Genomic DNA, 15,970 nt, shown 5'->3' with positions numbered 1-15,970 from the left:
CAAGGGTCCTGGTTCTGGTGAAAACAAAACAAGACATAATCCTGGAAAAACGACCTTCCAGAACGGAACACTACCCATTGGATAGCTGCAGCATTGATCGCCCAGGTAAATTTGGCAAACAGATCTACTTTAAAGACACTCTTTTTGGTTAAGAAGAGTCACCTCTGCCTCTCCTTCGAGAGGTCTCTAAATTCAGACAGGGCATCCACTGGCCTCAAACCCCACAGACCTCACCACATTGAATGAAAACCAAGCTTCATCTCATCTTTTCAAAACAAATCATAAACTTTAGACTTGCCTACGCCTTTTCATGCTCCAGTGTCTGATTAATGCATTTGTGTGTGGATATACTTCAGTTTTTCTCCATTTCTAAAAACATTCACTCTGTTTAACTCTTCCAGACCTTTACTATGTGTAGTTTTGTATTGCTGATTAGTTTCAAGACTGCTGCTCTATATTCTAAAACAGTGATTCCCAATCTTTTTGACACCAGTGACCAGATTCGTGGAAGACATTTTTTCCACAGACAGGGGCTTGGGCGAGGGGTGGTTTTGGGATAAAACTGTTGCACCTCAAGTCATCAGGCATTAGTTAGAGTCCCATATGGAGTGTGCAACCTAGATCCCTCCCATGTGCAGTTCAGAATAGGGTTCGCGCTCCTATGAGAATCTAATGCCACCGCTGATCTGACAGGAGGGGCAGCTCAGGCAGTAATGCTCACCAGCCTGCTGCTTACCTCCTGCTGTGCAGCCCGGTTCCTAAAAGGCCTTGGGCCAGTACCCGTCCATGGCCTGAAGGTTGGGGACCCCTATTCTAAAATGTTAGTGAATATTTTACTTCTATCCATCTGATGGCTGCCAGGGTAAAAAATGTTGGTCATACATTATCACTTAAACTACGTCCGCTGCAGATGAACAAGAACTAAGTAAATCAGCAGATTCATCACAATACGACTGACTTCTCGCATGCGTCTTTTCCTCCCATTGACTCTTTCTGCTATGAACATTCTTCTAGCCTTAGAAATGTAAAAATAGGACATCATTAACACAGTATGGTTAGAACAAAAGACAAATTCTGATGTGCTAGATTAGAAGAAAGGAAAAGGCTTGGTAAATAGAATTAAAAAAAATTTAGGTGGGTGCCCTTTTGACCATTATTTCATGTGGGGATATTTTCCTTAGTTAAAATATTTTACAATATCATCAGTGTGTTTTATAATGCCAATGTCTTATCTCCAGGAGGTCAACTTTTATTTATATTATACAACATTTCCAATTTGCAATGATTTTAGCAAGAGGTAAGAGTTAATCTTTACCAACTTCCTGAGAAAGTGGTAGACAATAAGCTGTAGGAGACAATCCGATGAACTTACGGTGAGCTAAAGACAGCAGCTGATTAAAAACCTATGACTGTGGGTTTTAATTCCAGCCACTCCCTCAATCTGCCAAAGAGCTAAGGGAGAAGTCATGAACACCTACTCAGTTTCAACATCTAAAATGCCACGTAAGGATCAGAATAACCACAGTGAGTAACACTATCAACACCATGACCTGTTTAGTGAGGACTTATAATAGTGAGTGAGAGTATGATTAGAAGCATAAGGGGTTGAATATTGAATATTAATTAACATTTACTTTAATATTGAATGTTTAATAACAGTCACATTCGTAAGTTGAAAATATCTAAGTAGAGAGGTTAAATGGTTTGCCAGAGGTCACATATCAAATTGGTTTCTAAGTTAAGATGAAATCTATAATTTATTGCATTAATTTTCCTCATGTTATGTTAAATTTAACAACAATAAAACCTAGATTATTAATATTTTTGCAACTAGGAATCTTAATTAACTTGCATGTCCACTCACCAGTAAAACAGCTAGTGTTTTGTTTTTTACTTTAAGTTCTGGGATACATGTGCAGAATGTGCAGGTTTGTTACATAGGCATACATGTGCCACAGTGGTTTGCTGCACCTATCAACTCATTATCTAGGTTTTAAGCCCCACATGCATTAGGTATTTGTCCTAATGCTCTCCCTCCCTTGACCCCATCCCCCCAACAGGTGCCACTGTATGATGTTTCCCTCCCTGTGTCCATCTGTTCTGATTGTTCAACTCCCACTTATGAGTGAGAACACGTGGTGTTTGGTTTTCTGTTCCTGTGTTAGTTTTCTAAGAATAATGGCTTCCCGCTTCATCCATGGTCCCTGCAAAGGACATGAACTCATTCGTTTTTATGGCTGTATAGTATTCCATGGTTTATATGTGACACATTTTCTTTATCCAGTCTATCATTGATGGGCATTTGGGTTGGTTCTAAGTCTTTGCTATTGTGAACAGTGCTGCAATAAACATAAGTGTGCATGTGTCTTTATGGCAGCATGATTTATAATTCTTTGGGTGTATACCCAGTAACGGGATTGCTGGGTCAAATGGTATTTCTGGTTCTTGATCCTTGAGGAATTGCCACACTGTCTTCCACAATGGTTGAACTAATTCATACTCCCACCAACAGTGTAAAAGCATTCCTATTTCTCCACAGCCTCTGCAGCATCTGTTGTTTCCTGACTTTTTAATGATCACCATTCTAACTGGCGTGAGATGGTATCTCACTGTGGTTTTGATTTGCATTTCTGTGATGATGAGCTTTTTTCATTTGTTTGTTGTCCACAGAAATGTCTTCTTTTGAGAAATGTCTGTTCATATATTTGCCCACTTTTTGGTGAGGTTGTTCGCCTTTTTCTCATAAATTTGTTTAAGTTTTTTGTAAATTCTGGCTATTAGACCTTTGTCAGATGGGTAGTTTACAAAAATTTTCTCCCACTCTGTATGTTGCCTGTTCACTCTGATGATAATTTCTTTCATTGTGCAGAAGCTCTTTTGTTTGACTAGATCCCATTTGTCAATTTTGGCTTTTGTTGCAATTCTGCTGGTGTTTTAGTCATGAAGTCTTTGCTCATGCCTATGTCCTGAATGGTATTGCCTAGGTTTTCTTCTGGGGTTTTTATGGTTTTGGGTTTTACATTTAAGTCTTAACTAATCCATCTTGAGTTAATTTTTGTATAATGTGTAAGGAGGGGGTTCAGTTTCTGTTTTCTGTATATGACTAGCCAGTTTCCCAGCACCATTTATTAAATAGGGAATCCCTTCCCCATTGCTTGTTTTGTCAGGTTTGTTGAAAATCAAATCGTTGTAGATGCGTGGTGTTATTTCTGAGGACTCTGTTCTGTTCCAACGGTCCTTACATCTGTTTTGGTGACAGGACCATGCTGTTTCGGTTACTGTAGCCTTGTAGTATAGTTTGAAGTCAGGTTTGTTCTTTTTGCTTAGGATTGTCTTGGCTATATGGGCTCTTTTCTGGTTCTATATGAAATGTAAAGTAGTTTTGTCTAATTCTGTGAAGAAAGTCAATGGTACCTTAATGGGAATAGCATTGAATCCATAAATTACTTTGGGCAGTTTGGCCATTTTCACGATATTGATTCTTCCTATCCATGAGCATGGAATGTTTTTCCATTTGTTTGTGTCCTCTCTTATTTCCTTGAGCAGTGGTTTGTAGTTCTCCTTGAAGAGGTAATTCACATCCCTTGTAAGTTGTATTCCTAGGTATTTTATTCTCTTTGTAGCAATTGTGAATGGGAATTCACAGCTAGTGTTTATACTAATGAGACTTAAGAGCATTGCGATACTGGAGTCCCCAGTGCATTAAATTATAGAAGAAAGAAAAGAATTAATTTGGTTCCCCACAAGATTACAAGTTTTCAGATAATGAGACTATAGTAAAATAGACTCAATATTAAAATAATACTCCATACCTTTTAAAGTAGATAATTTTAAACTGCTGTGACTTATTTTGCTTTCTCTGAGTGTTAAACAGAATTTGTAAAGAATCCTAAAAAGTGAAAATTTAAATCACTGAAACCATGACTACTTCTCACCCACTGTTCTTTAGTACTAAACAAATATGAGAATTGAATTACTGTAATTTCTATCAGCAAACAAAAGAACAACCAACAAGACTAAAATAAAGGCAAAAGTAGAATTAAGTGAAGGCAGTACAGGATTCTTGTTGGTCACACAGGAGACACAGTCACCGGCAATCGCAGAGGAGCCTGACCCTGTCTGCCAGGGAGGATGCTCAAATATACTGTTCTAAAGTAATTAAGATATTTCAGTTAGGGGAAAATTGGAATAAAACAACTTTCAATAAGTAAGATGACAATTATTTGTAGGTGACATGTTTATTTACCTAGAAATCCAAAATAATTACATGAAAAATTACAAATAAAGAAGAGATTACAGTGGCAGGATTAAAAGTAATACACAGAAATATACAACCTTTCCATACAAACAGTCTTAGGTGGAGGACATCGAGGAAGAAATACTTCCATTTACTGTAGCAACAACAATGATAAAGTGCTTAGGAATAAAGCTCGTAAGAAGGGTGCAAGTTCTACATAAAGGAAAACTTCAAATGCAATTACAGGACAGGAAATATTTAAGCTATGCTCAAGCTCATAAAGGGTAAAATTAAAAGTTAAATCATAAATTTATTGCAATCTCAAAATTAACCAACTGGAATGGAAAAAAGTTGTACCAGAAAAACTGATATTAAAGCTCATTTGGAAAACTGAACAAGTAAGGGTAGCCGAGGAAATGCCAAAAAGGATTAGAATAGGATACATTCACGTACAGAATCTGTCCTGTCGATTCTCACAAGCATCAGCGATGAGTATAGAAGAAACTTTCTTATTTTCCGGTCAAGCTGACACCTATAGAAGACACTTTTAAGCCTCCTTTACATAGCAACATTGAAAACCACCCAGGTGGCCATGGACAGGGACTGGTCACTTATAGTGTACAGCTCCATGTGGTAAGAACTGCTGGTCAGATTTTATTGCTAAAGGACATGAGGAAACTGTTTAACAATGTATGTGGTATGCCATCACTTGTGTAAATACACATACACACATATGTACTTACATAAACAGAACATATTTTTAGAAAGACACACAAGTATACAGTGATTATTCCAAGGAAGGAAACTGAAGGCTGAGGATCAGATTCAGGGAGGGAGCTTATATTTACTGTATACCCCTTTATACCTTTTGAATTTTGCACCAAGTGCACAAATCAACAATATGCTTTTTAGCCTTTTCAAAATTCTGAGTGATAGAACAAATAGCTAGCAAAAATCCTAGTCTGGGAGAATCAGACTGTGATATGAAAGAAAGCATGAACTCATATGTATACATCTTCTGACTTTATCATTAGGTATTAATTTGCATTGCTTTACTAAACAAGTGAAGTATTAGGTTTATTTTAATGAAGAGACTCTTTTTTTTTTTTTTTTTTTTGGAGATGGAATCTCACTCTGTTGCCCAGGCTGGTGGAGTATAGTGGCGCGATCTCGGCTTACTGCAACCTCTGCTTCCCAGGTTCAAGCGATTCTCTCACCTCAGCTTCCTGAGTAGTTGGGATTACAGGCACCCGCCACCACGCCCGGCTAATTTTTGTATTTTTAGTAGAGACAGGGTTTCATCATGTTGGCCAGGCTGGTCTCGAACTCCCAACCTCAGGTGATCCACCCACCTCAGTCTCCCCTAAAGTGCTGGGATTACAGGTGTCAGCCACCGCGCCCAGCCAATGAAGAGGCTCTTAGAGGGAGGAAGGTAACGCCATTTACTTTTTTGTATAGGGGACCAACCTTCTCAGACTAACTTGATTTTTTTTTAAAAAAAAAACATCAGTTAGTACCATTGGAAGTGCATTGCAGAGAGGACGTGGAAAAGGAAGAAAAAAAATGATCATTTTGATTCCAACGTTTCAGAGAAGCCTGTAAACTAAGATTTTATCTGAGCAGGTCAAATGCTTTTGCATCTACCCTCCCCCTGCCACTTCAAATTTTGTCAAATAAAAAAGTGTGTTTCAATTTTTTCTTTGTATTTAGTTTAACATTATCTCCATTTCTCTCTACTCCCTATTTCATTAATTTTCTAAGATTTTTCCAGTTTGAAGTTTCATTGCATTAAAAACTTCTTACGATAATGAAATAAAATATATTAAAACAGGCACACGAACATGAAACATACTGAAACTGCACTATGGGACATAAACAACCAGACAGTCACATTATACCCAGAGGTTTTCCCCTTTGTAAATACAATAAGCTTATTGCTACGAAATACTCAATGCACGAACAAACTAATTAATTCTACAATTTCATCTTTCCCTTTACCAAGCTGGTCCATGTTTCCATTTTACAGTCTGGCTAGACTGCTCCATAAAATACTTAATATATCCAATTATTAATTATAGGAGGCTGGGGTTTGTGATCATTGAGAAAAGCCACATATGATCCAAGTTCTAAACCCAGCTCTTGTCCTGATTTCTGCTCCTCTCCCTCCTTCCCCGTGGGAGTAGAATGATTGTTGAGCATTATTTTAGTTTCTGTTTCACAGGGGATTTTGCGAGCTGATATATCTTCTGCTAACAAGCACAGCAGAATGGTGAACAGTGTTCTTGTGTTCCTGGGCATTTGGGTTATAGGTTTTCTGGCTGCAGAGAAGATAAATGCCTTCTTTCACCTTATTGCAGACAGGGAGAAACTATACATGAGGTGCTACTTCTCCATGGCCATCTAACGTCTGAACATTTATAAGTTGCTAGGTGGGACCACTCTTTGCCTCTTGAGAAATTCAGGACCATCAGCATCTCATTTTTTAAAGTATTTACTTAGTTCACCCATCTGTGTGTCAGTGATTTAGGCTCAAGTGGGCCGGTCAGCTCTGATTTCAGCAGGGCCCATTCACACGTTTGTTGGACAGTTGTTGGCTGAGCAGAGAGGACATGGCCTTGGCTGGGATGACCGGGGCAGCTGACTCGGCTTCACAGATCTCATCCTCCAGCAAGTCAACTCCAGCACGGCTTCATGGGGGATGGCAAAGGAACAAGAGAGGAAGGGCAAATGGAAAATGCTATCTCATACCTCTGTGTGCCTATCTGCAGACATCTGGTGGCCAAAGGCAAATCAGATTCATATTTTGTTTTTTTTTTAATTTCATAGATTTAGCAGACACAAGTATAGTTTTGTTACACAGATACATTGCATAATGATGAAGCCTGGGCTTTTAGAGTAACGGTCACCTACATTGTGTGGACTGTACCCATTAAAAGGAATTTCTCCGCCCCCTACACCTTTTTTTCTTTTTTTTTTAGATGGAGTCTTGCTCTGTTGCCCAAGCTGGAGTGCAATGGTGCGATCTCGGCTCATTGTAATCTCCGCCTCTTGGGTTCAAGCAATTCTCCTGCCTCAGCTTCCCAAGTAGCTGGGACCATAGGCGCCCGCCACCATGCCCGGCTAATTTTTTGTATTTTTAGTAGAGACAGGGTTTCACCGCATTGGCCAGGATGGTCTTGATCTCCTGACCTCATGATCTGCCCGCCTCAGACTCCCAAAGTGCTGGGATTACAGGCGTGAGCCACCGTTCCTGGCCTTAAATTTTTTTAAAAAAGAACTAACATGTTATGCGCAAAAAAGCTTTGTGATGTGCTGTTTTATATCACTGAACGGAATCTGTGTTTTCATGAAATATGTTCCAAACACACACACACACACGCACACACAATCTGCATCAAAATAATACAGGTGGGGGTATAGATGGCGCAGAACTGACCATGGGTTGTGATTGTGGGGGCTGGTAATCAGCACATGAGGTCCTTTGCACTGTTCTATTGACTTGTTTTTTATCCTTTTTTTTTTTTTGTGGTAAAATACACACAATATTTACCATCTTAACTATTTTAAGTGTATAGTTCAGTGGTATTAAATACATCCATAATGTTATGCAACCATCCCTGCCATCCATCTCTAGAACTCTTCAACATGTTAAACTCAAACTCTGACCCAGTAAACAACTCTCCATTATCCCCTCCTCCCAGCCCTGGCAAGCCCCACTCTACTTTCTGTCTCTGTGATTTTGACTATTATAAGTACCTCATATGAGTAGAATCATAGAGCATTTATCTTTTTGTCACTGGTTTATTTCATCTCACAGTTCATCCATTTTGTAACATATATGCAAATTGTCTTCCTTTGCTAGGCTGACTAATATTCTGTTGTATGTATACGCCTCATTTTGACTTAATTTGTGGCCTAACATATGTTTTGTCTGGAGAATGTTTCTTGTGCATTTAAGAAGACTGTATGCTACTGTTGGGTAGTGTCCTCTATGTGTCTGTTAGATAGCTGCCTCATTGTGTTATGTCTTCTATTTCCTTATGTATGTGTGATTGTTCTATCCATTATTATCATATAACTGTCTACTTCTTCCTTCCATTCTTTCAGTTTTTGTTTCATATATTTTGATGGTCTGGTATTAGGTGCACAAATGTTTATAATTGCTATCTCCTTTTGTGGTATTAAATATTTTATTAATATATAATGTCTTTGCCTATTGTAACATTTTATGATCTATTTTCTTCTGATATTAGCATAGCTACCTCTGGTCTCTTTTGGTAACTATTTGCCTGAAATATCTTTTCCATCTTTTTATTTTTAGTCTCTTATGTCTTTGGATCTAAAGTGAGTCTTTTGAAGACAGCATATAGTTTGATCTTTTTTTGTTGTTTTTTTAAACCTATTCTGCCAACCTCTGTCTTTTGATTGGAGTGTTTAATCTGTTTACATCTAAAATAATTAGTGATAGAGACTTATGTCATCTTGCTATTAGTTTTTCATGTGCCTTATAGTTTTGTTTTCCTACTTCCTATATTACTGTCATTAATGTTTAGTTGATTTTTTGTAATGAAATGTTACAAAAAATCCTTTTCTACTTCCTTCTGTGTATATTCTATAGCTGTTTTCTTTGTGGTTGCCATGGGATTACTAAAGTTACAGCATTTTAACTTAAATTTATACCAGCTTAAGTTCGATGGCACAAAAAAACTCTGCTCCCACTCCTTTTGGTTGTGGATGTCCCAAAATTATATCTTTATACACTGTATACCCCAAACCATAAACTAATAATTATTTTAAATGTGTAGTCTGTTAAATTGTGAAAAAATATGGAGTTACAAACCATTGTTATACTAAGACTAGCTATTATAGTTGTCTAAGGTATTTACCTTTATTGAGATCTTTATTTCTTCACATGGCTTTGAATCACTCTCTAGTGTCTTTTCATTTCAATGTGCAGGACTTCTTTGAGCATTTCTTGCAGGGCAGATCCGGTGGTTATGAACCCCCTCAGTTTTGTTTACAAGGGAATGTCTTAATTTCTCCCTCGCTTTTAAAGGATGGTATTTCTGGATGAAGAATTCTTGGTTGACAGTATTTCTGGTTTTTTTTTTTAGCACTGAATATTGGCCCATTATCTCTGGCCATCAAGGTTTCTGACAAAAAATTTGAGGATAAGCTTAAGGATCCCTTGTATGTGATGTGCTGCCTCTTTCTTGCTGCTTTCAACATTCTCTGTCTTTTGAAAGTATGATTATGATGTGTTTCAATTTGATTTCTGAGTTTATCTTAGAGATCATTGAGCTTCTTGGATGTTTATATTCATGTCTTTTACTAATTTTGGAAATTTCCAGAAATTATTTCTCTATACCTCTTTCTCTATTTCATCCTCTGAAATTCTCACAATGCATAAGCTGAATCCTTGATGGTGTCCTACAGGCCCCTTCGAATCTGTTTGCTTTTCTTCAATCTTTTTCTTTCTCTTCCTCAGACTCAATAATTTATATTATCCTATCTTCAAGTTTGCTGATTCTGTTTTTTTTTCCTGCTCAAATCTCCCTTTGAATCCCTCTAGTAAAATTTTCACTTCAGCTATTGAGCTTTTCAGCTTCAAAATTTCTTTTTGGTTTCTTTTTAGGTTTTTTATTTCTCTATTGATCTTTCTATTTTGTTAATACATTGTTCTCTTGAGTTTCTCTACATCTTCCTTTACTTTGAACATCTTTAAGACAGTTGCTTTAAAGTCTTTGGTAGAAATCTCATTAGGTTCTTTTTCAGGCACATTTTCTTATTGACTTATTTTTTATCCCTTTGAATGAGTCAAACTTTCCTGTTTCTTGTAAGCTTTGTGATTGATTACTTATTGAAAACGAGCATTTAAATTTAATTATGTGGTGACTCTGGAAATCAGATTCTTTCCCCAGAGTTTGCCAACTTTTTATATTTAAAAGTGTTGTTGTTTGATTGTTGTGGGCCGTCTCTGTGCCAAGGATTAGCCTGAGGTATAAACGTAAGGTCTCCTTAGGTCTTTCCTGGGCCTGCACCTTTCCTGGGGTATACATAGTCATTTTCTAACTTCTCCATAGATATGGTTGCTTTTGGATGTTTTAGTCTTTAATGTCTGGTCCCAAAAGAGGAAAAGAGAAAAATCAGGGGGAAAGGGGTCAAAAATAAAAGTGCACTGGCTTTTTATATTCCTTGAGTCACTTCAGCTGGAGGGGTGGGGCTTGCAACAATGCGGGAGATGCGACAACAATGCTCACTACCTCTTCGCACTTTTGTGATCGGAAGCAGAAATCAGCAGTCAGAGCACAGATCCCTGATGTTTGGAGGACGAAACACTTTTTGCCCACCCTTGCCCCCACAAGTAGTGTGTAAGCTGCTCCAGGAACGCGTGCATACCTGCCTGCCACAGGGGTGGGAGTGTGAAATGGGTAACTACTACTGTGCTAAGATAAGAGGTGGAATGACTGAAAGTAACTGCAGTTTACCATGTTAACCACTATTTATTGTACAAGCAAGCCTTTCTCTGGAAGTTACAAGGCTTTGATAGACTCTAAGACTACAGAGTCCCAACACAATTGCATCAAACAGATTCTGCCAGTGCAGTTATTGTCTACAAAGGGAGAAGGAGTCCTAGTAATTCCTACTCCAGTATCTTCCAGAATCTTCTTCCAAGAAGCATCTCATTCTTGCAATGGAGAAATTCATTAAAAAAGGCCACCATGTTCTACATGGAAATTTGTGCAGGGCACTTCCCTTGGAAGTATAATGCAAGAATAAAATTTGATTTCTGTAAATCTCAGGTTAAATTAGCTTGACATCCACTACCAGGTGAAGTATTTTGCTTGCAGTATGCAGACAGACAACTGGTAGGACACAAATCTGTAACTATAGCCAACACAACTGCAACCAACTGTAACCTCTGTTAACACAGGATTAAAGGATCATGGTTTAGAAAATTTTACTCTGTTCTTCTGCATAATGACATTTGAAATCATATGGGGAGGCTTAATAATAAATATTTAGATATATTAAAGTGCTGGTTGCTCTCAACAGGCAAATAAAAGGAGGAGTAGGCTCCTCATGAGTAGTTGGCACTGGGAAGAAAGAAGTAGATAGGATAACTTGGAGAGAGAATAAGGGGGTGAAATAACTCTCGCACCCACAGACAGGAGAATACATACTTTGGAACAGGTGAAGATAAGTGGATAAGGAAGGAGTGGGAAGTATCTGTGTAATGTTCTAGTTCAATGACAGAGAGAGAAGGGCAGGGATATTGAATATTTACATCACAATGAGACTTAACCAATATTGATGCAGATAAAATAACTTACCTAGACATATTTTTAACAGTGATACCAGAAAAAATTATAGAGGATACTAGAAATCAATTGCTAGATCATTTTTTGACTGTTAACCTGACTTGGTGATCCTAGTAAAAGATAGCAACATTGATGGGGGAGAGTGGCACTTCTGTTAAGAAGTACAGTGCAGCAATGTGAGGAGGCATCTAACAGAAAGAAATCAACAACAACAACAAAAATGCCTACACTCCACTGAACTGCAAATAGTATTAAAGACAACTTTTGACAGTCTTTGCCTCATAAATAATTCGCAATTTTGTCACCCATTTTTGCATGTTATCATTAATTAGGTATTGTGGATTGAATGTCTGTGTTCCCCCAAAATTCATATGGTAAAATCTTAACCCCCTATGGTTTTTGGACATGGGGATTTGGGAAGGAAATTAGGGTTATATGGGGTCATAAGGGTGGGTCCCTCATGATGGGATTAGTGCCCTTATAAGAAAAGACACCAGAGAGCACCTACTCTCTCTCTTTCTCTCTTCCCCAACCTCCCTGCCGTTTCCCCGATCCCCCTGCCGCCCTCTTCCCCAACCCTCCCTCTCCCAGCCCCGTGCACATACAAAGAAGAGGTCACAGGAGCACACAGACAGATGGTAGTAGTCTACAAGCCAAGAGAAGAGGCCCCAGAATCAGATCTACCCTGCCCAAACTATGATCTTGAAATTCTAGCCTCCATAACTGTGAAAAGTAAATTTCTGTTGTTAAAGCCACCCAGACTGTCTTGGCAGCCTGAGCTGACTAATACAATTGGTATCTAAGATTGCCTGTGATTAAAACACTGAAGGAAAAATAAGAAAATTTTCTCTTGCTTTTAAAAAGAAAATATTCTGCTCCACCCACATTTTAATGCTAGGGTCGGTTCTTTATCTTCCCACATATTCTCTAAGGACTATTCATCCGGCTCCCTTTCTGAATGTTTGTGCTAAAAGAAAGCCTTCACTTTTTGAGTTTCCCCCAATTTAAGCCAATGCAAATGAAAGGGTAAGGAAAGAGTACCCTAGATCCTTTCTTTTGGATATTTCTCTTATTTGGAGTTTTGCAGATTCTCTTAGCTGACTGATATTTTAAAAATTAAGTATGCCAGTGAATTTATTAATACATTATGCACACACATACACACATACCCTCTTCCTTCCTGTTTCCTGGGCCCTAAGCCTCTCATAGTGACACTTGACAAGTGTGGTTATCTCAAAGCCACTTCATGCTGGGTAAGCTTCCGCCTTTCTAGAAAAGGGTCAAGTGTCTTTGAGACTAAATTCCAGTCCATGGCTAACCAATGAGTTGGTACCAATATCTAGAACTAGAATTAACAGTTGATTATGATACTGCTGATTGAAATACTAAAATAAATAAAGTTATCTGAAAAATTAGATAATCAAACAAAACTTACAATAATAAAAATAACACAATGTTCATTAGCTTAAGTAATAAGATTATCGAGAATGTCATGATAGCAGGAAAAGTATGTATTTTCAAAAAATCATTTTCAAATATTAAATTTTTTTCATTCTCTCCCTTATCAACTTACAAGAATAACACATGTACAGTAGGAAACGTGAGAAATTTCAAAAGGCCAGAAGAATACAGAGAGAAATTAAAAATACTTGGAATCTTACTTCTCAGAAACATACCTTGCAAAGTATTTGGAATTATAGTTCATTTTTTTTTCCTGTGCGAATAAACAAATAAACTTTTAAAAATTCAACACAAGAGATCACATTAAAGATTTTCTCTAAACCTGTGGTCTTTCCACCAGAGGCAATTTTGTCCCTTTCATCCTGGAGATATTCAGAAATATCCAGAAACACTTTTGCTTGTCACATCTTGGGGTGAGAGGGCTGCCTCTGGCATCTAGTGAGTAGAAGCCAGGGATGCTGCTATATATCCTGTTCCAATAACAGAATTGTCTGGCCCAAAATGTCTACAGTATTGGGATAGAGATATCCTGCACCAATCCATTACAGAACCAAAAACTTTACTAACTACTGTCTACTCCATACTGCAAACAATTATTGAGTGCCTGCCATGGGTCTGTATATACAAAGATAAATATAATTCAGTCCCATCTCTGTTGAGTGTGGGTGATGGACAAGTACATAAACCTAAATAAGTAAACTTTTTACTCACATCTCTTTTGAGACAAGGAGTCCTTTGAGTGTCTTAAGTCACTCAGTGCCTAAAACTTCCATTTCAGGGTTTACAAAAGAACCTACATTAGTCCTAGTCTGAACAAGAGAGACACCTGAAGATGGCAAGCCCCTAAACCATCCTATTCTTGGATCCACTCGACTCTCATCCTGCCACTCCCGCGGCTAGCCTTCTGCTCTCCACTCTCAGTTGTAGGGTCACAGGGGAGGAGATTAAGTCAACATGATAATATATTTACGAATCACATAATTTCTATAAAATTTGAGTTTTTTGCCTTGATTCCTAGAATTTAAAAAAGTAAAACAATAACAACAGCAAAACTTGTGATTTGTTTAGAAAATGTGTCACAATGAAGAAATAGCAGTGGCTGACACTTCTGATAGATTCCCAATCAGGAGTCATGGGTTGCGCTGTTTTACCTCTATCACCTTATTCAATCCTCCCAACCTGAAAAGATGGCATGGCTGGCCCCAAATCTCAGCAAGGGCACCAAGGTCTGGAGATGGGGGCAGACTTGCTCAGTACCTGCAGTCTATCAGTGGTGGAACCAGGAGATTCCTGCCATCGGGCCTACAGCTGTGGAGCCAGCTGCTTCTGGATCTATCTTACTGTCCAGGTGAGCACGCTGCAGAGTGACTTTCAGGCCATGCCCACCACACCTGCCATCTCCTCTTCACCAACTCGCTTTCAACAGGTGAGCACCTGTCGGGGTCTTCAATGGATTGTCCCCCCCCAATTTCTCCAACCTATTAATCTTATTAATCTTCTTTCTTCATTGTCCTTTTCTTCAGCTTAAGCTGAAATTGACTTTTTTTTTTTTTTGGTCTTGCAAATGCTCCACATCCCCTTATTTCTCTGTCTTTTCTTTGTGATCATTTGGCAAATATGGCAGTTGGGAAGAGCCTCACTAACTGCTCTTCCTGGGCGTGCACAGGCAGTCACGAAGGCAGAACATGCCCACCAATGGTTCCTGCTCACCCAGCTCAGAGAGGTCCAGCACTCATAGCCACCCTACACTCTTGCTTTGGTTTACCTGATTTTCCATGCACCCTGTGGACTGTTTCATTCTTTTATTTTTTTTAGATGGGGTCTCACCCTATTGCCTAGGCTGGAGTTCAATGGCACAACTGTGGCTCACTGCAGCCTCAACCTCCCAGACTCTAGTGATCTTCCCATCTCAACCTCCTGAGTAGCTGGGACCATAGGTGTGTGCCACCATGCCTGGCTAATTTTGTTTTGTACGGATGGGGGTCTCACTACATTGCCCAGGCTGGTCTCGAACTCTTGGCTTCAAGTGATCTTCCTGCCTTGGCCTCCCAGAGTGGTGGGATTATGGGCATGAACTACTGCCCAGCTATCTGTGAACCATTTCAAACTTCCACTTCCTTCAATATTCGCACACAGGTTTCCCCAATTGCCATACTTCCCCCAAGCCCTCCCCACAGAGGATGTGGCCTCATGCTTTACAGAGAAAATAGAACCACCAGAGTGAGATACCCCACTAATTCAAAGTTTACAGAAGCAATTCCTCCTCCCACCTAAGGTTAATCCCATCTCTTGAGCTGTCTCAGAAACCTTATGACCTCAGTGGCCCTTCTGTCTTGGGTAAGTTCAACCTCTCCTCACCAGGATCTTTCCCATTGACATTGGAGCACTTTTAAGTGCCCTCACTTACAAAACACACACACACACACACACACACATATACACACACCAAGCACATAAATCCACACCTGCCTCCAGTCCTCACCCTCTTTCCCCTGAGCTTCTCAGTCACTTCCATACCTCCCACCTACCCCACCGTCAATCACTCAATCTGACCCATGACTCCGCTACAGCTTTCACTAGTGTCCCCAAAGACCTCAATATTATTCAATCCAACACGATGTGTTTTCAGTCCCACGTGAGCCCTCAGCATTGTCCAGTACTAAGAACTTTTTCCTCTACCTTTTTCTCTGGGTACTTGGGAAACAGTGGCCTTTGCCTCTCCTCCTGCCTTTCCAGTCAAACTTTTCCCCCTTTGGCCAGGCCTTTGAGTGTTGGCCTCTCAGGTCTTGGGTCTAGGCCTTTCTGAAACACCCTTTTGCTAGGCAATCACATCCAGATGCTGGAGTTCAATTGCCACCTCTGTGCACACTATCCGCAAATGTTAATCTCCAGTTCAAACCTCACTTCGGAGGTTCTGACCCGTATCCTTGCTACTTGAAATTTCCTCTTG

The 15,970-nt window shown here is 39.2% G+C and overlaps 1 protein-coding gene across 9 annotated transcripts in view; it reads right to left on the bottom strand.

Moving 5' to 3' along the window:
• The window catches only part of L3MBTL4 (L3MBTL histone methyl-lysine binding protein 4), a 450,027-nt gene that overhangs the window by 70,956 nt on the left and 363,101 nt on the right, over positions 1 to 15,970 (bottom strand). The window contains exon 15 of one of the 9 annotated variants that reach the window (XM_031658718.1): positions 5,570 to 6,924. The exons of the other annotated variants lie outside the window; for them this stretch is intronic. Coding sequence (XP_031514578.1) covers positions 6,806 to 6,924 — 119 coding nt within the window. The 3' untranslated portion in view covers positions 5,570 to 6,805. Of the gene's footprint in view, positions 1 to 5,569; positions 6,925 to 15,970 lie in introns of those variants that run through there. 9 annotated transcript variants of the gene reach the window in all.

The sequence above is a fragment of the Papio anubis genome, chromosome 19 (genome assembly GCF_008728515.1).
Source record: "Papio anubis isolate 15944 chromosome 19, Panubis1.0, whole genome shotgun sequence".
NCBI lineage: Eukaryota > Metazoa > Chordata > Mammalia > Primates > Cercopithecidae > Papio > Papio anubis.
Note: the sequence above shows the minus strand (reverse complement) of the source record. Positions and strands in the feature narration are given on the sequence as shown.